The sequence below is a fragment of the Dasypus novemcinctus genome, chromosome 8, assembly GCF_030445035.2.
Source record: "Dasypus novemcinctus isolate mDasNov1 chromosome 8, mDasNov1.1.hap2, whole genome shotgun sequence".
Lineage (NCBI taxonomy): Eukaryota > Metazoa > Chordata > Mammalia > Cingulata > Dasypodidae > Dasypus > Dasypus novemcinctus.
The window spans coordinates 115,185,003-115,206,628 of NC_080680.1; the positions used below are offsets into that span (position 1 = coordinate 115,185,003).

General features: G+C 37.3%; 1 protein-coding gene across 9 annotated transcripts in view; it reads right to left on the bottom strand.

Moving 5' to 3' along the window:
* Window positions 1-21,626, bottom strand: part of FKTN (fukutin) — a 75,398-nt gene that overhangs the window by 51,142 nt on the left and 2,630 nt on the right. For 3 of the 9 annotated variants that reach the window (XM_004462345.5, XM_004462342.5, XM_071217087.1), the window contains exons 2-4: window positions 12,640-12,826; window positions 5,740-5,799; window positions 763-966 (exon numbers count right to left, since the gene is read on the bottom strand). In XM_004462345.5, the coding sequence (XP_004462402.1) occupies window positions 763-966; window positions 5,740-5,799; window positions 12,640-12,744 (369 nt within the window). In that variant the 5' untranslated portion in view covers window positions 12,745-12,826. Of the gene's footprint in view, window positions 1-762; window positions 967-5,739; window positions 5,800-12,639; window positions 12,827-19,317; window positions 19,505-21,626 lie in introns of all 9 variants that reach the window. The other 6 variants (XM_004462344.5, XM_012526709.4, XM_004462343.5 and 3 more) reach the window with 3 other exon arrangements.

The following is a 21,626-nucleotide window of genomic DNA, read 5'->3' on the forward strand; positions in this document are numbered from 1 at the left end:
GCAAATTTTTGCTTATGTGGTTGAGATTTTTGTTCTTTTTTGCTATTATCTGACTTTTGCCTTGTAACCATTAAGCAAGATGGAAATATAAGTTTTTGGCAACATTTAAGAAGCACTTCACTTGAATATCAAACAAGTACTGAGCACTTATAAAGTGGGAAGAACTGTGCTGTGGACTAGGGATATTACCCTTACGTATACCTTACATGGCAGATACTAACTATTCATCACCAAATTCCTTCCTACCTTCTTACATTGATGAAAATACTAAACACCTGTCTTTTCAGCCTCCTTCACAACTAGTAAACATATTTATGGTTCTGGACAGTGAGATATAAGCAATAAAGATATAAGTTTATCAGAAACTTGAGAAAAAATTCCTTTCAACAGATAGTACCACCATCCCTTTCTTTCATATTTCTGTTTTAGACATGTATGTGATGCCTGGAGCTCTGACAACAATCTCGTGACCATGACAGCAATGAAAAAAGAACTTCAAAGAAAAACATTCTGACATCACTGGGTAGCTGAATTAATACCAACAGTCACCAACTTTTAACCTCTTTTTATATGAGAAAAATAAACCCCTTATTCACTTAAGCCATTAGTCATTATGTTCTGTTTATAGCTGAAAAAATATTCCTGATACAACTTACAAAAGCTTTAAAGAATTTTTAAAATGTTTTACATTTTAAACTGATTTAATTCTTTACTTTTTCACAAAAGACATATATCCCATGATCTGAAAGCAAATCATCTTACCTCATTTTTCCACAAGTGATACTGTAGTGCAAACACAGTAAAATCTCTTGGAACACAGAAAAACGTGCATTCTGAAGCAGTGTCATGAGAAGTATTTTTGACTTGTTCCAAGTTTTTATTAATCAATCCCAGAATCAAAGGATCAATAAGGAACACAGGTACATTCTGGCTGGATGTTAGCAAAATAAACTTTTTAACTGCACGCTGTTGGAGAAGAAAAGAATCTCCTTAATTCCACTAAACCAATGCAACAATCTAGTATATTAATTTTTTTTCATTAATTTTATAAGAATGTATAGAGTGCTGGGGAGCAGATGTGGCTCAAGCATTTGAGAGCCTGCTTCTCACATGGGAGGTCCCAGGTTTGGTTTCCAGTGCCTCTTATAAAAAACTAAAAGAAACAACAAGCAAAACAAATAAATAAAACCAACTCACGGAAGCAGATGTGGTTATGTGCCAGCTCCCACATACGAGGTCCTGGGTTCAATCCCTGGCCCCCCAGTAAAAAAACAAAAAAAAAAAACCACAAAAGAATATATATACTGTTAACTCAATAGTTACCATACTTATAATTGTGCTAAAAAAAAAAATAAGCAAATGAATAATAAATGGACTCTGCTCTCAAGAAGTACAGTCTATTTAAGGAAGATAAATATTTATGATATAAGATGAGATATACTATATTAAAAATATATATAACATGTTGTAAAAGTACAGAACAATAAGCTACTAATTAACTAATTAACCCAAATAGATAAGAAAATCTTCACAGAGAAAGTGGTATCAGATATAAAAACTGTTTGGGTTTACAGATTATTCTCTTGGTATTAGCTAAATCTTCTCAAGCAAGAGTGGGAAAGGAAACACCAATTCTATCAGTTTTTAAAATTCAGTTACTTAAGGGAAGCGGACTTGGCCCAGTGGTTAGGGCGTCCGCCTACCACATGGGAGGTCCGCAGTTCAAATCCCGGGCCTTCTTGACCCATGTGGAGCTGGGTCATGCGCACTGCAGATGGACGCAAGGAGTGCCCTGCCATGCAGGGGTGTCCCCGTGTAGGGGAGCCCCATGTGTAAGGAGTGTGCCCCGTAAGGAGAGCCGCCCAGCGCAAAAGAAAGTGCAGCCTGCCCAGGAATGGCACTGCACATATGGACAGATGACGCAACAAAAAGAAACACAGATTCCCGTACTGCTGACAACAACAGAAGTGGACAAAGAAAGAACACGCAGCAAATAGACACAGAGAACTGGGGCGGGGGGAAGGGGAGAGAAATAAATAAATCTTAAAAAAAAGTTCAGTTACTTCGACCTTGTCAAAACCAAAAATCAACTATGTGCTGCTTTTCTTCATATTTGTAATACTGCTTTAATAAATTTCCCAAACAAAAGATGCACATGAAAATAATTTTCTGCTTGATCATTCCCATAAATAATTTGATTTTCCAAAAATATTGCAATATTTTAAAATGAAATTCTGCTAAGCACTATGTAGGGTCCTTCACTGAAAAAACAAATTTCAAAATTAGAATGAAAACAGATTTAGACTTAAATAATATCTAAAAGTAGCAAAGATAAAACAATAACTGGTATACATTATTGCTTTAAAAGTCTACTTCAAGATTGTGGTTAATAGTATAAATATAAGAATGCACTTCTTTTACAAAGTGCAAAGAATATGGTGATATTTGGAAAAATTACAACTAATATAACTTATGGACAATAGTTAACAGTAATATTGTAACATTTTGCAGCAATGGCAAGAAGATACTATTTCAATTAAAAGGGAAAGGAAAACAAGGGAAGGGACAACAATGGGGATTATAAGGGGGTATGTGATTTTTCCTTTTGAAATAATGAAAATATTCTAAAATTGATTGAGGTAATAACAGCATGACTCTGTGATGAATATGGGAACCACTGAGTGTACACTTTGAATAGACTGTACAAAGTATGGGACTGTATAATACAGGGACTCCAGTAGTAGAAGATGGACTGTAGTTAACAAGACAAATATGAGACCGTTCTCTCATGAATGATAACAAATATATAATACTAATACAGGGTGTTTTAACCAGGTGGGTTGGGGGAAAAATACAACAAATGTAAGCTAGGGGCTACATAGTAACAATATTTTGATGATGTGCTTTTATAATTTGTAACAAATGTTTTGCAATAATGCAAGCTGTTGGTGGTGGGGTGAGCCTTGTATGATGATATGCATGTTAGTTTTGTAAATTCACAAATTTTATTATATAATTGTTTATGTATATATATGAATGATATACTTCAATAAAATTTTATTTTTAAAAAAAGTCTGCTTCAATGAAAGCAATACTGATTTCAAAGGAAAATATATCCATCCAAAAGGTGCTTCACGGAATTAACAATAAATTCTTATTCACAAAATTCAGAGGAACTTACAGAAATATATACAAGATAAAAAAGAAACAAGGGCATTAAAAACTACCAGGGTATGGGAAACGGACTTTGGCCCAGTGGTTAGGGCGTCCATCTACCATATGGGAGGTCCGCGGTTCAAACCCCGGGCCTCCTTGACCCGTGTGGAGCTGGCCCATGCACAGTGCTGATGCGCGCAAGGAGTGCTGTGCCACGCAGGGGTGTCCCCCGCGTGGGGGAGCCCCACGCACAAGGAGTGCGCCCGCGAGGAGAGCCGCCCAGCGTGAAAAGAAAGTGCAGCCTGCCCAGGAATGGCGCCGCCCACACTTCCCGTGTCAGTGCCCCTGACGACAACAGAAGTGGACAAAGAAACAAGACACAGCAAATAGACACCAAGAACAGACAACCAGGGGAGGGGGGGAAATTAAATAAATAAATAAATCTTTAAAAAAAAAAAAAACTACCAGGGTAGGGAAGCGGACTTGGTCCAGTGGTTAGGGCATCCATCTACCACATGGGAGGTCAGCGGTTCAAACCCCGGGCCTCCTTGACCCGTGTGGAGCTGGTTCACAAGCAGTGCTGATGTGCACAAGGAGTGCTGTGCCACGCAGGGCTGTCCCTGCGTAGGAGGGCCCCATGTACAAGGAGTGTGCCCTGTAAGGAGAGTCACCTAGTGGGAAAGAAAGTGCAGCCTGCCTAAGAATGGCACTGCCCACACGGAGAGCTGACACAACAAGATGACACAACAAAAAGAAACACAGATTCCTGGTGCCGCTGACAACAGAAGTGGGCAAAGAAGACGATGCAGCAAATAGACACAGAGAATAGATAACCGAAGCAGGGGTAGGGGGGGTGGGGGAGTGGGGTTGGGGAGGGGGGGGAATAAATAAATAAATAAATAAATAAATCTTTAAAAAAAACAACAAAAAACTACCAGGATAGAAAACCAATGAGATCAAGCTAGGGATCAGTCTGTTATCACGCGTTTTTCGAGAAGAGCTTTGTGCAATCATTACAGAAACACTTAACAAAATATGAGAAAACAATGCTAGAAATTCTTAAAAAAAAAAAAGAAAAGTAAACATCATGACCAAGTAGCGTTTATCCAAGGAATGAAAGATTGGTTTAACATTTGAAAACCAATCAAGGAAATTTCACCATACTAACAGAATAAAGGGGGAAAACCCTATGACAGTTTTAATTTAGAAAAAGCATTTGAAAAATTCAATACCTATTCACAATTTTAAAATTCCCATAAAACTAGGAGTAGAAGGGTACTTCCTCAATTTATGCTACAGGAGTTCTTTATATATTCTTAATACTGGTCCTTGGTCAGATCTGTTTTGTGGCATGCTTATTCATTTTTTTCAATGGCATCTTGATGAGCATCAGTTTTACATTTTGATCATCTAATTTACCTTTTTTCTTTCTTTCTTTTATGGTTACTGTTTCAGTGCTTTATACTAAGAATGAAAGAGAAAGAAACAGTTTGGGGAGAAACCCATTGCCTTCACACAGGCATATTTCCTTGCTGTTAAATCTTAAATTTCAAATATAAACAAACTGTTTTACCCATAGGACAATAAACATGGTCCAATGTGCAAGCATTTCTTAAGGGCAGGATGGTGTTAGGGAAGGATTAGCGAGAAGTACACAACATATCCCTTTTTATTTCATCTACTAGATCCTTTATAACTGTGACTAGGGAATATAAATTCCAAGTATATCATGCTTCCCTTTCTCTTCAGACTACCCCAGTTCATAGAGCAGAACATGTGCTATTTTTAATGTTAAAAGTTCATATTGATACTTCTAGATGAGGTAGCTGAGGCCTGATGATAGGCTATTCCACTTTACCTTTTAAGCAGTAGTTCAAATTCAACTGGTGTCATCAATGACCTAAAATTATCAATATTTTACAGCTGCATGGTCTTTAAAATTAAAGCCTTCCATGTATCTGCTTACACAGAAGTCAAAGACTGAAACATATCCATGAGAAATATCTGAGTCATTTCTGTAATGTATTTTAGTAGGATAAAGGTTATTTTTATTAGAAACCTTGAATTGCTTTTCATTCAAAGTTTAGTTAGGAAAAGGTAAGAAAACATATTTTACGAATGTGGCGGCTCTGAAATTTGTAAAACAAAACAAGGACATATTTTATTATATTGCTAGTTTTCCTTATCTAATAAAGAAAATACATTGAATAGATTTTCACTCCTGATCATCATTTTCCCTTATTCATAGGTCAATTCTAACATCCATATTCATTCAAGGAAGCAAGACAGCTCAGTGAACAAGGGTTTTGGAGGCAAACAACCAGAGTTAGAATCTGAATACGGTCACTTGTTAGCCAACTAAACCTAACAATCTCTAAGCTAATTAAGGAATATATACTGACTTACTAAGGTTTCCATAAGGACTAAATGAAATATTGCATGTAAAACTCTTGGCATAGGCCTGCTCTTCCCTTCCCACTTCTCCAAGGTAGCTGTTATCATTGTTATCATTCAACAAACAGATATTGAATATATAAACAAATGAACACTGGAACTGAGGAATTTTTTGCTTACTATACATACCCATTGTATGCTATCAAATCCAATCCGGTTTCCTTTGGATTTCGATAAACTAGTTCCATTCTAGGAAAATAAAAAAAGAGATTTCAGTAATTCAAGGCCTGGTATGCAACATTACATTTAGGGTAGACATGAAATTCAAATTATACCATTGGCTCATAATCATTAAAAATCATTAGCTCAATGCTACTTCCTATTTCAATACAGTTAAAGGTAAGAATTCTACAATTCTACACTATAACAACCTATGATAGAAAACACTGGCAAATTGCTCTAAGTTAACTAAGTTATTAAACAGTAAAGTATATATGGCCACTATCTCTGAACTAATTATTTTCCATCAGTGAATAGCAAGCTTTTTGCTATCTCTTTAGTGCTACCTCAAAACCATCAGCTAATAAATTCCCATTGTTTAGCCAATCTTTTGTAAGGTACTTGCTTTGGCAGTCAATGAAACTAAAACATTACTTCTCTAAACCCTAGACTTATATACCCAATATTAAGTTATCTTAATGTTTGGATGTTAAAATAGGCATCTCAAACTTGACATGTATAAAAAGAATCATGATCATCATTCTCCAAACTTGTTCCTCCCATAATCTTTCCCATCTGGGTAAAGAGCAACTTTACTCTTCCTATTACCTAGGTCAAAAATATTGGAGTTACCCCTGATACCATTCTGTCTCTCACACTCCACATCTAACCCATTAACAAATCCCGACTGCTCTAGCTTCCATTTTTCACTAACTCCACCACTACCACCCTTGTCCAAGCCCTTGTTATAAATGATTGAAATAGCTTTCTAACTGGTCTCTCTCTATAGATTGTCCCTACAGTCCTTTTTTTTTTTTTTAAAAGAATTTATTTATTTACTTACTTTCTTAGTTACTTATTTATTTATGAGATACTAGGGCTGGGGATTGAACCAAGGACCTCACATGTGGGAAGCCAGCACCCAACCACTAAGTCACATTGGCTCCCCTGAGCTGGCTTTTTTCGCCTGTTTGCTTGTGGTTTTTTTGACCTTAAGGAGGCACTGGGAACTAAACCTGGACCTCCCATGTGGGAAGCAGGCACTGAACCCTTGAGCATATCCACTCCCCACCTACAGCAGTCCATTCTTAATACAGCAACCAGTTTATTTCTTTTAAAACTAAAGTCAGTACATGTCACATAGCTTCTGAAAACCTTCCTATGGCTCCCAATCTCACTAAGAACAAAAGCTAAATTCCCTTTAATGGCTTACAAGGTCCTACACAATGGGGAACTCTGATCTTATCTAATATTCTCCCTCTCTCTCACAATCACATTGATCTCCCTGCTCTTTCCCAAAACTCATATTCCCACCTCAGTGTCTTTGCACTTTCTGTTCTTTCCTCCTAGTATACTCTTCCCCTAGTTATCCACATAGCTCAATGGCTTTGAATATGCTGTTTCCTCTATTTGTAATGGCCTTCCCATCCTTCTTCACCTGGAGAACTGCTACTCATCCTACAAGACCAACTCAAATATTATTTCACATATAAAATATTCACAGTAACTTTCCCAAGTAGATTATTCAACAGTTCCTCATTCCCTGCAAACTCTGCACTTACCTAAGATTGAATGGTCAAGGGGAGGGCTGCAGAGGGTACAGGTTTATAGGGTCTCAAGATAAAATTATTTTAGTGGCCCTTTTTTAGAAAAAGAATACAAAAATATATAGCTTTGTAGACATATTCCTAAGGCCCCTCCCAGGGCTTTGGAAAGGAGGGCCCCTGTCATTTAAATTTAATTAGCTTAATGGTTAATTCACCTTTGGGGAAGAACAGTTTCACCAAGTAGCTGCAACTATAGCTGGATAGAATGAATGTGGTCACTACCAAACAATGACTCTACAAAGAGAGAACCAGGAGAATAAATAATCTGATATCTCTTTTCTCCTGGTCTCTAGTCTTCAACTAATGCTTCCCATTGATTGAATCCAGCTGAAACCAAAAGGCAAAGGAGCTCAGCTAATGCAGTCCACAAAGGTCAGCCTCCTCAGATACACTGTATGGTAAGGAGAGGATGTCAAGGGTAATATGGAGACTATCCAACATACCATGCTAAGTCCACATCTATTCCATAGTGCTCTGACAGCACTAAGGAAGGATTATAAAGGCTAGCAGCTAGAGACCAGAAGAGTTCCTCATCTACTGAAGTAGAGGATTAGGTAGAATAAGATTTTATGATGCATGCTTGAAGAAGTAACATTTTACATTGTTATCAGTTGTTTATGTCTGTTTCTTAACCTACTCCCTCTCACCCCCAAACTTCCAATTTGTGAGTTACTGCACTTGTTTCATCATTTGTCTCATAACCAGTACTATCCTTGGAACATGGTAAACCCTCAACAAATCAATGACTGCATGTTTGTGGCGGCGGGGGGGGGGGGGGGGGGGGGGGGGGGGGAATCATATAGATAAAGTCGAGAAGTTAAAAAAAAAAAGGCTAAAGATATTTTGAAACATTGCCTATGGGATATATGGAGTGAAAATTTAAGGGGAATCAATGTATGAATGGATGGAATCAGATGCTAAACAGAACTGGTGGCTATTGAACTCCCCTAATAAATGAGTTAAAATAAGATAATGCCATCAAAGAGATAGCATTAGGGAAATGGAAGGGGAAGATTCAAGCAAAAAGTCTGCCCTTTTTGGAACGTAGTATCCACAATCAGTTTCTTGCAGAAATGAAAAAAGACAATTCTTATTCAGCATGATCATTAATCATGACCATTAGGTACCAAATAGTAACATATATAGTTATGTATGTTATATACATACACACACATACATATACATATATTTTAAAGTCTTCAATTACTGATTGTCTTACTTTCACATCTGCTATAACAAATATTCAAAGGGTTGACTTAAACAACAGGAATTTATTAGTTCACAGTTTTGAGGCCAGAAGTCCAAACTCAAGGTATCAGCAAGATGATGCTTTGTCCTTGACGTCTATGGTGTTGTGGGGCTGGCTGCCAGCCATCATTAGATCCTTGGCTTTTCTATCACATGGCAATATCTTCTTCCTTCTCTTCTGGGTTCTACTGATTTTCAGCTTCCTGCATCTCCCATGGCTTCCTTTCTCTACGTCCAATTTCCTTTGCTTGTAAGAACTCAGCCATCCTGGATTAAGGCCCACCCTCATTTAATTTGAATACACTTTAATAACATGGCCAAAGGTCCTATTTACAAAGGGGTTCACATCCACAGGAGCAGGGGTTAGGAACTGAATGTGCCTTTCATGGGGAACATCCCCACACTGGCCTTTCAAAATTGTTTATAAATATGCAAACCTAAAGACCAGAAACACTAACCACTGTGATTTCACCAACCCTCGCTTTCCCCTTCTGCCTCTCAGTGCCTTTCCTTCAGTAGAAACATCACTCTTCTATTTACATTAGGGTCCTTAAAGTTCTTGGTGGATGTCCACATTGACTCATAAATCTGATGGAAAATGGTGGGAAATCTATGTCTATTAAGAGTCAGAACCATTTGGGCAGAAAATCTATACATTCTAACATGCAAGAATAAATGGATGAAAAAAAAACCAACACAAGCCCTTCAAGTCTAATGAAAGAAATTTTTTCACATTTCTTTGTGGATAATTGGAGGGTGGGGGGCCAGGTGAGAGTAGTATTTATTAAAGTTTGCCATATTAGATCAGACTATCAAATATAGTTTCCTTCCTCCAGCAATGATCTAGAAATTACCCTACAGAACAAAAGGGACCTAGCCAACAAAGATCAAGGGAACAATTACGCTTCTTGCATGACTTTAACAAGTAACTAACCAACTCAAAATATTTTAAAAAACATCTTTGTTACATGTGATCTAAATGGCTATAAGATTAATTTCCACTTCTAATAATAACATGAAATTGTTCACTGTAAATCAGCAAGCTTCCAACAATTCTCAATTTAGCATGGTCATGCTTCCAACCCAAACACACAGCTTACTAAATACAATAAAAAGTAAAATACTCTAGCATACAGTCCTACAAATGTTCTCCTAGATAACAAGGATAGCTGATTACCTTAGGCACTGATGCTGCTTGTTGGGCTAAGTGAAGAATACCATAAGGATTTTTTTTTCCAGTGCTTTACACAAATGTGTTCATTGGCTTTGTTTTCCGTCTACCTTGGCATCAGTATGATTTTTTTAAACGATTTCCTGTTGTGCTTCAGCTTTCCTTAAAGCTATCTCGTTTCATATCTTATCAATCTGATAGTATTTATTTGAACATATTTTTATTTATATGTCAGAGTAGTTATAGGAGTGAAGACCTAAGTTTTAGGACCTGAGCTTATTAACCTGGCAATCTCGAGCAAGAAACTTAATATAACTGGGCACAGTTAACTCATCTACAATAAATGCAAGCTCACAGGGACACTATAATAATGGAATACAATTTTATTTATCACACTCAGTGTAAACCTTAAAAGGAATAGAAAATGTAAGATAATAGCTACCATCTTCTGAATATTTATCAGGGATCACACCTGAAGTTATCTGCAGTACATACATGATCTCAACTGGCAAAGTTACTATTATTAATCCCATTTAAAGAAACTGAGGCTCAAAGAGTTGAGTGACTTGCTCAAAACAAGTGAATGAGGATTTGAACTTGGACTTTCAAGTCCTAAAACTCAAGAATTATTGCTGCTTCCACTTCTATTATGAGTGCCTTGAAGGTAAGACTTGTGTTTTAATAATCTCCACATTGCTGAGTATATAACAGGTGATCAATAAATATAGACTGGATGAGCACACAATTAAAATCACACTATCCTGTTAAATGCAGTAAGAAACAATGAATAATTGAACATTCCTCAGAAGATCCTGGAGACCTGTCCTTTCCTTTTTGGTGTGAGCTGCAAGTCAATTTCCTGAAAGTTGAGCCCATAGAAAATGCTTACAAGGCCAGTGCACTATAAGAGTTTGTATTTCAAAGACCTAAACGCTTGTTCTGGAATCTGAAGGATCAACCCTATCCAATAGGACATAGGACCTATTCAAGCAGTTGTTCTAAGAATTAAATGTATGTACAGTGTGTAGCATAGTGCCTAGCCTACCAAGCACAGCAGAAAAATGTTAGATGCTACAGGTAAGTTGACACAACTTCTAAACCCTTTCTCTTTTGCAATCTAATAGAGTCTGGAAAAGCTAAAAGGTGATGATTAAAAGAATTATAATTATAGTATAAGTAAAAATGATCATTTTAAAACTTTGCTTTCCCAGATTCTCTTCCAACTGGAAATTTGCTGACCAGTGTTCCATAAGTGGAAGCCTGCTAATACCATCCTTTATTTCCTCTTCCAGCCAAGAGGAAAATTTCAGGAGCATTTTAGAGGCTCCTGGCTGACAGATATAAGAGGCAAATAATCCCACCATTTGTTTAAGCTACTACTAGTTAGCTAAAAGTATCTCTAACTGATACAGATACCATTATTACTGTTAACTGTAATTATTATTATTCCCATATTTGGAAATGGTACAGGAAATCTGGCATAGTAGCAATCCTCATGCAGGGTAACTTGGCAATATGCCACAAAATCTGTAATGTGCATATTTTTGGACCCAGGAATTCTACTCTAGGAATTTTTCCTAAGGAAATAACCAGGAAAGTGTTGAAGAAGTCAACCACGGGCATTCATTGCTAAACAGTGAAGACATCAGTTAGGCTCAGTAATTGTCAGTTTATTTTAGAATAGTGTAGCCTGGAAAGAATGGGATGAGGTACAAATATCAGCTCTGATTGTTAGAAATTGGGTGATTTGGGTGGTTAAGTTGTCTAACATCCCTGCTAGAGCTTCAGTTTTCCCATCTGTAAAATGAGGTCTAGTGACCCCATGCAACAAAGCTGCACAATAAACCTCCACCAGTTGTAATGGCTTACACACATTCATTTCCCCCCTCACAGGTCTGTGAGTCAGCTGAGGCAGCTATGCTCTGATCTGTTCCACATATCTCATTCGGGGGCAGGCTGGAAGGACAGCATCTACCCCGGGCATGTTCTTCTCCTGGATGGTCAGGGGAGTACAAGGAGCAAGTCAAATTGCAACAACTCATTTGCAACGACACTTCACTGGCTAAAGCAGGTCTCAAGATCGAGCCCAATATTAATAGGGCAAGAAATCTACTCCCCTCAGTTGGTAGGGAGAGAGAGGTAACAATTTCTGTACAATAATCCTAACTCAAATGGCATTAAAAACAAAAACATTTCCCTCAGCGTTGTTTTTAGAATTAAATCAAGCATACAAAGCATCTGGCACAGTTCTTGACTCATGAGTATTCAATAACACAAGTTAATATTATTGTGATAAACCCCAGTGGGGAGTATTTGGCAACTGTTCATAATTTAGCAACACCTTCTCAACTCTGAAATTGCTCATATGGACTATAGAGGTATTTTCTGTGTGATCTTCACAGACCGTAAATTTCTAAGCCATTGTCTCTACTTCTTTATGCCTACAGATTCATAATAAAGGTAAGTCACATCATTACATCCCCCGATAGGTACCGAATTAAAACAAATTAATTTAGATATAGAACCAAAATTATTTATCATCGCATTCACTTTAACGAGTGATGATCTATTTAGAAGATTAACAATTTTTATATAATCATATCAGAAAATTTTAATAGATTACTGAAACGTTGCACATTTGCCTTTTAATGTATGCTCACAATAACATTTAATTACAATTGTGAACTGCATGCCACACCTGCAGAGATGAGAAGCTAGTAAGAAACGCTTCTGCAAGGTTTGGAAACATGGTGATTAATTTTATGTATACTGCAAAGGGGAACTCTTTTAGGAAAATATACCATTAAAACATAGTCTTATGATAGGAAGTAGAAAGAAAATTACCTTTGCTGATAAATAGTGCTTGTAGTAGTACAACTGAAACAGCAAAAATGCAGAACTTGTTAACGTTAAAAGGGCCAGAATCACGTTCTTATTGATTCTACTCATTAGTCTGTGGTGCTCACTTGGTTGTGTTTTGAAAGTAACTCAGTCGTTTTCATCTTTATGGATTGGAAGATAATCTTGCTTTCTGTGAATAAAAAGATATTTCTAAAGAGACAAAATCTATTTCTAATTTTTCACCACAAATAATCAACATTAGAACAAAGAAAACATTACCTAAAGTTCTACAGAATATTCTTTGCCCTAGTACCTATCTTAAAGAAATAATCAAATATGAGACCAAAGATGGGGAAAAATATTCATTGCAGCATTTTTTACAATTTGCAATTGCAAATAACTGAAAAAACATACATGGGATATTTATAAAAACTAATAGAGATTGTTGAGTTTCTGTTCAGTAGGTACAGGGTGGGGGGGGGCGTGAAGCTGCATTTCTGACAAGTTCTAAGGTGATGCTGGTGCTGTCAATCTAGGGATCATACTTGAAGAACCACTTCCACAGAAGAAATGGAGAATATTTTTGGTCAGGGAACATGGTCCAAATGATAGCTCTTGTTGTTTGCTGAGATTTTCTTTATGAAATAGGATGTGGTCAGTTTTTTATAACTATTCCATGGAGGTTATCAGTTTTTTGCAATTGTGAAAAATGCTGTGATACACATTTTTCTTTCATCTTTGAGCTCATCTCTGATTATTTCTTTAGGATAGGAAATGTAATATAGTTCTACTTCTTTCTACATCCTCTCTACAGACAGATGTTGGTTAAACATATTTAAATCTTTAAGAGTTTACCCTTATTCCTTTAAATAGACCAACATCTTTATTCCTTGATTTCAAAGCTTTATGTCTTTTGTTCTCCAGCAATAAAATAAAGAAGAAATGAGAAAATTTATTTTAACTCCTACCTTTTCTCCCCTTTCAAACCTGGCTTAGTTATTTCTACCTTGTTAGTTTCTATTCTATTCTGTAACCACAAATCCCACAGTTGCTTTATTCCTAACAGGTAAATGGAGTCAATGTTTGCTGCCCATCGCTGTTCATTTCCTGGATGAATAATATTCGTCTTTTCACAGTTCATTAAAGAACTTATGGATACTATTTATCTTGAATTCTTGAACTGTCCAAAAGTGATTGTCCATTGACAATTTGGCTGTGAGGGCACAGTGTCTTTCCCTGATGACATACAGGCTTTGTAGCACCTTCCTCTAACACCACGTACTGCCTTGACAATATCTGATTTCTGCCCACCCTCTTACATAGAGGTAAGCTGATCTTTTCCATACGATGAGCAAAGGACTCATTTCTTACCTTTGAAACCCAATTTTATCAAAACTAGGTTAGGTACTAATATCAATGACTATATATTAGTTTTTCTTTGGTCATGGTGTGCTCTTTCAATTTGCAGACTCAAGATTTCTTATCTCTGTGGAAAGTTTTAATATATGCTTGAACAGTTTCTGTTCTAATGTTAAATTCTCTATTTCTAGAACAAGTAAGCATTTGTTTTTATCTCCTTTCATTCCCATTTCAGTGTGTTCTACTTTCAAAAGTCTATCATCCACATTCTTAACTGAATTATCAACAATGTTAATTCTCCTTTTTGCTTCTAATTTATATATTAATTCCTTTTATTTATAATTTTTTTCTTTCTTTTCTTTCCTGAGCTCTTGTCAGATTAAAATTCATAATACCCTGCTGTCTTATTATTTCTTCCTAGCTCTTGACCAGATTTAACTTTGTCTCTTATTTTAAAGCAATGATTGTTTCATTACATTTATTGAGTCTATACATTTTTCTCATGTGTTCTTTGTCACCTGCTTGCCCCTATTTCTTTTCCCCCTTTTTCATGGAGTATTTTTGTACAGATACTGTGCTCATTTCCTTTGAATGACATGAGCAACTCCTGGATCAGTTATTTGCAAGAAAATTGGGCAAGGAAGAAACAAGGTTGTATTCTGAACTAGAAGGTATTTATTCTCTCTGGTACACAGGAAGGCTCTTTATAATGGAGTATTGGGTGTATCTGTGCGTGTGAGAGAGAGACAGAGCATGTGCAAGAATGAGCAAGTGCTAGTTTGTTTAGTTATTACTTCTTCCAAATGTCAGAGAGGCAGGAGAGGGCTGCTCACATTTCTCCTTAACTTGGCCTCATCAAAAAAAGTGTTCCCTGGAAAGATGGTGTATCTGTGTGTTTTCTCATTTGCTTTCTTCCTTGTTAGCTCATGTTCCAAACAGTCCAAGGGAGACCCCAGTGCCTTCCTATGCATCCTGATGCCACTCCAAATAAAAGATCTATATCTCTTTGCCCTGCCAGCTCTATCTGAGATCTCTTTCTACCAACATCCTCTTTCAATCTCTTCCTCCTTATACTTGGCAACCATTTCTCAAATATTTTGATTTGGGGTTTCTGGTTTTCTAGTCTCATCGAAAATATAGTTACATCTCTGTCTCTCAATTTCCTTAATGTTTCAGGGTAATTTCAGATATAAGAGGGCACAAATGTCTTTAATCTGCCTTCTTAAAATCAGAAGTCTTGAGATAGTTTTAAAACAAACCCACTGAACTGCTAGAGCTGTAGTCTATATAAAGCAAACACTGTAAAAAAATTAAATGAGGTCAACAAACTATAAGAAAAATTTTATCAATACAATAATAATAACCACCTGATCTCCAGATAATGTATATTAAGCAATGATACCTGAAAAAATCATGATTATTTTCTAACTTCTAAAACTATGAAAATAAGCAACATAAAACAACATCTTGTTCTCTCTTTGGACACTTTTCTCTAGTCTACTATTAATTCTTACATGAAATCAACATCCAAAATATAACATCAAACACTTCACTACATATTTATTAACAAGATGATATCTAATTAATTTTACTTCATTATTTATTTATAAACACCAAAGTAAATCAAATGCAAAGGATTATTAGCCTAACAAAATGTCCCTTTCCAGTAGCAATATCTCTTCATTAGGAACATAGTAAACACTAAAAATGAAAAATGTGATACTTTAAAAAAAAGAGAGGCCAAGGTTTATTTTACCTCTAAAATATCTCTGGCATTAACTCCCTCTTCTTCCTTCACTGTCATATTCTTAATTCAGATACAATTGCACCTAATGTCCCTATTTTAACTGATGTCCTTGTCTCCACTGTCTCTCTACCCATAATCTTCACCTATATACTGCTTTTTAAAAAAAGATTGATTTATTTATTTATTTATTTTCCTCCCCTTCCCCCGCAACCCCGGTTGTCTGTTCTCTGTGTCTACTTGCTGCATCTTCTTTGTCCGTTTCTGTTGTTGCCAGCGGCACAGGAATCTGTGTTTCTTTTTGTTGTGTCATCTTGTTGTTGTCAGTTCTCCGTGTGTGCAGCACTATTCCTGGGCAGGCTGCACTTTCTTTCACACTGGGCGGCCCTCCTTACGGGGCGCACTCCTTGCACGTGGGGCTCCCCTATGCAGGGACACCCCTGCGTGGCAGGGCACTCCTTGTGCGCATCAACACTGCGCATGGGCCAGCTCCACACAGGTCAAGGAGGCCCAGGGTTTGAACCGCGGACCTCCCATGTGGTAGACAGACGCCCTAACCACTGGGCCAAGTCCGCCACCAATATATACTGCTTATTGACAGAGGTATCAAGTTACATCCACAATCAAAACATTTCAGTGGTTTCCTACCACCTACAAAATAAAGTTCAAATTCCATACAACAGCATTCAAAGGTATTCACAATTTGACTGATCACAGGCAAATCTTCTAGTGCTTTCTCCAACCTCATATAACCTATGCTTTTGCCCAAGTATTCCTGGAATATGCCCACCTTTCCTGCCTCTATGCTTTTGTTTATTCTCTCCTGTCTGAAATGCTCTCACTCCTTATCTCCATAAAACCAGTTCTATACCTCTCTTCACAGCCCCTCCCAACTGACCCTTCTTTTATGAAACCTTTCATGCTCTTCCCACTTGGAATCATTCTCTCCAACTTCTATACTCTCCCAGTTTCACCTTTATGTAGGAAATATTTATTGTCTACCTTAATATGCCACGGATGCCAAGAAAGAGCTAACATTGGAGATAAAGTGATGAATAGGATACAGTCCCCTTTCTTCTAGTAGATGAGAGATGAGTACAGGCATTTTCAAAAGAATAGTAGCAGTTACAGTGGTGGAGGGTGTGATATACCTAAAGAATAGCATGGGAAATTTTTCCAAAATGCTCAAGACTCATTCCTTATTACCCCCACATCTCTTGAGAATCAGTGTTCTAGGTCGTGATAGACTCTAACAATAGAGAGGCAATAACAGTACAGTGCAAGTGCTATGAAAGGGTAAGTACATGTTACCATGGGAGCATGAGAGGCAGCTAACCCTAAGGCTTTTATTACCTTCTATTTTGATTTATATTAGTGCACACAGATCATCTCCCCTACCAGCCTAAAACTGGCTGAATTAAAACCAAGTAATAATAAGCATGCTACGTCTACTCAAATACACTGCACAATGCTCAAGGGCCCAAAAACTATTTAAATAGAAGTTTCCTGCCCTGTCCCAAAAGAACTTTTATGATAAAATGGGAAATATAAAATATGAAAAAGTGCTTTTTTCCCAAGTTCAGAACAAGCACCTGGCTCCAATTCCCAAACAATGAACATTTTAAAAAACACACATACACACAAAACCAAAAGCCCACTAACATATGGGGAAGAAATAGCATACAACCACAATAAAAATTTTATTCATGTATACCTTTCTTTTCATATGTGACATTTTAGTTATCATAATAAAACACTGGGTATTATGGTATTACGTAAAGCTTCCTAATGAAGACAGTATATTAGGTCTAATGGAAAAGAGAAGAAGGGTATTGCAAGAGATAGTAAATTAAAATGAGGGGAAAAAAGATAGCAAATGCTTTATTGGGGGGGAAAGATGCAACAGGGACACTAAAGGGAGTTATGAGGTTTAAATAACCCAAGTATCCTGAAGTTCAAATGCAAGCACGAGAAGAATAATATAAGTATGGTATATTACAGTGCGGAACTATTCTTAGATTACATGGGAGCAGGCTATAACTAGTGCATGGACTTCTGGCAATGATATAGAAAGGACTGGGTAAATCTGCTTCCAACCAAACCAGGAATGGATTATGGTATGAAACTCAGTCACTGGGCCTGGGCAACTAGTGCCCAAGAGTGGTCACCCCCAGCCAAGACTGAATACATTCTTTTACCCTTTCTTTCAACCTTTCTTATCAATTTCACTATATGAAAAAGGGTGGGAAAACTAGTGACAGATGAAAGCCATAGGAAAATGTGTAGGATGAGAAGTTCAAGAAAGTTCTCAGGCTCCTTGTACATCCAAGAGCAGCATTACATATTGTCAGCTCCCCACTTGCCCTCTCACATGATCATTTTTCCTTTGAAAGTATTTGCATGAAAGACTTTTGCATTTGGCTTACCTACCCAGACACCCTCCACTCGTTTTAATATCACCTGGGTAGGGGTTTGCTTTAAAGAATACCTAAATGCCTGAAGTTTTAAACTCCATTTCTCCCCACTTCTACCTTTTTGATCACCTCCCTTGAATTCAGAGCCTCTCAGACAAGAAATAACCTGCCCAACGCCTCTACCTTAGATTCCTAAAATGATGTGTGCTAGCCTGGTCCACTTGGTGCTGCCAGGTCTCAACTTATTCAGGGACAGGTGAAGGTAAGAGGGAGGCATCAGTGAAATGAATCACACAGAAATGAGATTCAAATATGCCCTGCACTGCAAATAAAACAGGAGGATAAACCATAGGGAAGGAAGAGGCTAATGTAATTAGGTAGAGCCATCATGTAGTAGTCAGCCAAAGGAGTACTGATGCAGGTTACCAGAAATCTGTTGGCTTCTATAAAGGGTATTTATTTGGGGAAAAATTTACAGTTACAAGGTGCTAAAGAGTCCAACTCAAGGCTGCTTTCTCACCAAAGTGAGTTGCCACATGTGATCTTGCCGGCTCTCCCCTTCCTTCTTCCTCTTAAGGATGCCTGGGCCCACAGCTTCTTCTGATCTCAGCTGTAGGCTGGCACAGGGCTCTCTCAGTCTGGCATAGGGCTCATTTCATTCCAGGCCTTATAAAGCTGCTCAGCTGCCCAACTGCAAACTATTAGGCAAATGGCTCATCTTTCCCCAGGGCTCCAGGATCAAAATTGACAAAGTTCTGTTTTCTTCCCTGTCTATGGCACTTTCCCTCTTCCTGTATGAGTGTCCGTTTATGTCAATCCACAAGTGAGCAGGGCCTCAACCCTGAGTCACACCCTACTGACATGGTCGAATCAAAGCCTTAATCTTTTATAAAGTAAACTTAAAACCTTTGCATTTAACACAACCAAAGGGTATCACACCCAGAGGAACAGACCAGTTTACAAACATAATTTTCCTCTTTTTTGAGGATTCATAAATAATATCAAACTGCCACACATGGTTAGGTTGGCAAATTGGGAAGCTTAAAGAGAAAACACTTCTGAGGATGTATTCAGTTATAATATGAAGAAATCAACATTTTCCAGCTCCCCTCAGAAGCAACAACAACAAAAGTCCCAGTAGCAATAACTGCTATCCAAACTTACCTAAATACTGCAGGCTCTTTATGTTGTTCATTTCATTATTTCATTTCCTTTTTCTGCTAACTTCTCAAAGGAGTGTTAGTAGACTGGAAGTAAAGATTAGACTGTAAGGGGTTAAGAAGTGTCTTTACTTACTGCTCACTCACTTCTTAACCATTTGCAATGTAGCTCCTATCTCAACAGTCTAAGGCTTGGAGATAAAAACAAGAAAAAAAATTAGTTTCTCCATTTGATGCTGCAAAAAAATCATAAATATAGAATGACCTCTTTCTGTATATCTATGGGTAAGGGAGTTTTGGAAACAGAGTGGCTGAAATGATGGACCTCAATAAGAAAGGAAGTGAAGATAGGAGGGGACTGACAGATAGAGGCAAAGTAAAAGGGTGAGGGACTGATATTGCCTAATACGTCTATCCTGTTCTTCACTCTTTTCTTTTTCCATTTTCTTTCTCCTAATCATTTTATTAAGAATACTTCCAATATCTATTGACTAATTACTACTTATAAATGTTCTAGTTGACTGCTGGGTATCTGCTCTTGAACAGTCCACTAGCACCTAAAACAAATTACTGTCCATCTTCAAACCACCTTCAAAGATTTCCTTTATGCCATCTATTTCTGTCAATGTTATCCTTATTTTCTCAATTAGTCACGCTAAAAACAAAATAGTCTTTGTGGTTTTAACTCCACATCTGAGTCAACAGTGTGTATAAATTCTCTGAGCCTCCAAGGTGTCACTTATTTTCCATTTCTAGTATAGTTAGCCTAATTCAAAGGTCTTACCATCCTTTGCCTGGACAGAATATCTCCTACAAAAATACCATTATCACCAGCCTTTATAAAAAAAAGTAGGGAACAAAGTCAAATTCTCTAATGCACCACTTTGTGTCATTTGCCCTGCTTTAAGACTTTCCATGGTTAATTTGGTACTATCCCCACTGATACAGTGCAGCCATCTCAGTGCCTTTGGCTATCAACAATGTCTTTGTTGCACTACTCTTATTGAGTAGCTGAGTACAGGCTTTGGAGATAGACTGCTAGGTTCAAATCCTGCTCTGCCACTTCCAGCCAGTATAACCTTCAGCAGGTTACTTAAATCTCTCTATGCTTAAATTTCTCCACCTTTAAAATAGATCAACAAATTTTATGTGACTTATAGGGATGTTCTGAAGAACGAACAAATTAGCATGTAAAACACTGAACAGTGCATAGAACACAGTAATTAACAAATACTAACAAAATTAATAGTAATCATCTTAAAGGTCTACTACGAATTCCTTCTGCTCCTGGACAAATTAAGGCATCCTCCATTAGATACCTGTAGCACTGTATATTTGGAGTATTTTGCAGTCAGTCTTAAACTGCAGTTTCTTAAGACATGAGGCTGTGTCACATCCATCTCTATGTTCACCAGTTTTGCCCACAGTGGATTCAAATATAAACATAGATTTAAACATCAACATTGCACATATGGTAGACCTCTGTTGCCCTAGGAGAGATCTGCTGTCTGAGGAGTACAGTGGTACTGGAGGTGCATGGTGGATGAGAGCAGCTGCAGGTGATGCAGGAATTTATGTCAGTGTAGTAGTCTGTTACCTCATTCATTTCACTCATTCCTCCACTCATAAATATTACTGAACCCTTACTATGGGCTAGACAAGGAGCTAGGTGCTGGATATACCATAGTATGTACCATTAGAAGCAATTCCCAGGTTAAGACTCTAGAGGTACAAACAATAGATTCTGATTATTTCAAAAGCAGCAGAAAGTTGAGGAACTAAGGATTTCCTTTGACACAAACATTTACAAAAGCTATTCCATGGGTTCATTTAAGAGCTACCGTCAGTTAGCATACATACCAGAGTAGTAAGAGTGGTTGGTTGTCTTTGGGTGGTAGGAGTATAGGGTGCTTTTCTTTTTTTTTGTTTATCTATGTGAATGCCAATTGATTTTGTAGTAAGAAAAACGAATACTTTTTTTTTTAACCTTAAAATCCTACTCTCATCCTATGGTTCAATTAACAAATATTCATCTGAATAGCTATTAATGTCTATCCTAGATTATATAAGCTTTAATTATGCTAATGTCTGCTCACTTTTGGAGTAACAGAACAATGTTAAGTGAAGTTATTTTTAAGGAAGTAAAGTCTTCCCCTCAAGAACTTAACTGCTTGGTTGAGGACATCTGGGTATTGATCTTAGTAAAGTCATACAGCCAAGAGAATCAAACATAGAATAACGAGTGTATCAAGTACTTAGTATAAAATACAGAGGTAAATATATGTACATGTATAAAATCTGGGTGTGTGTTCC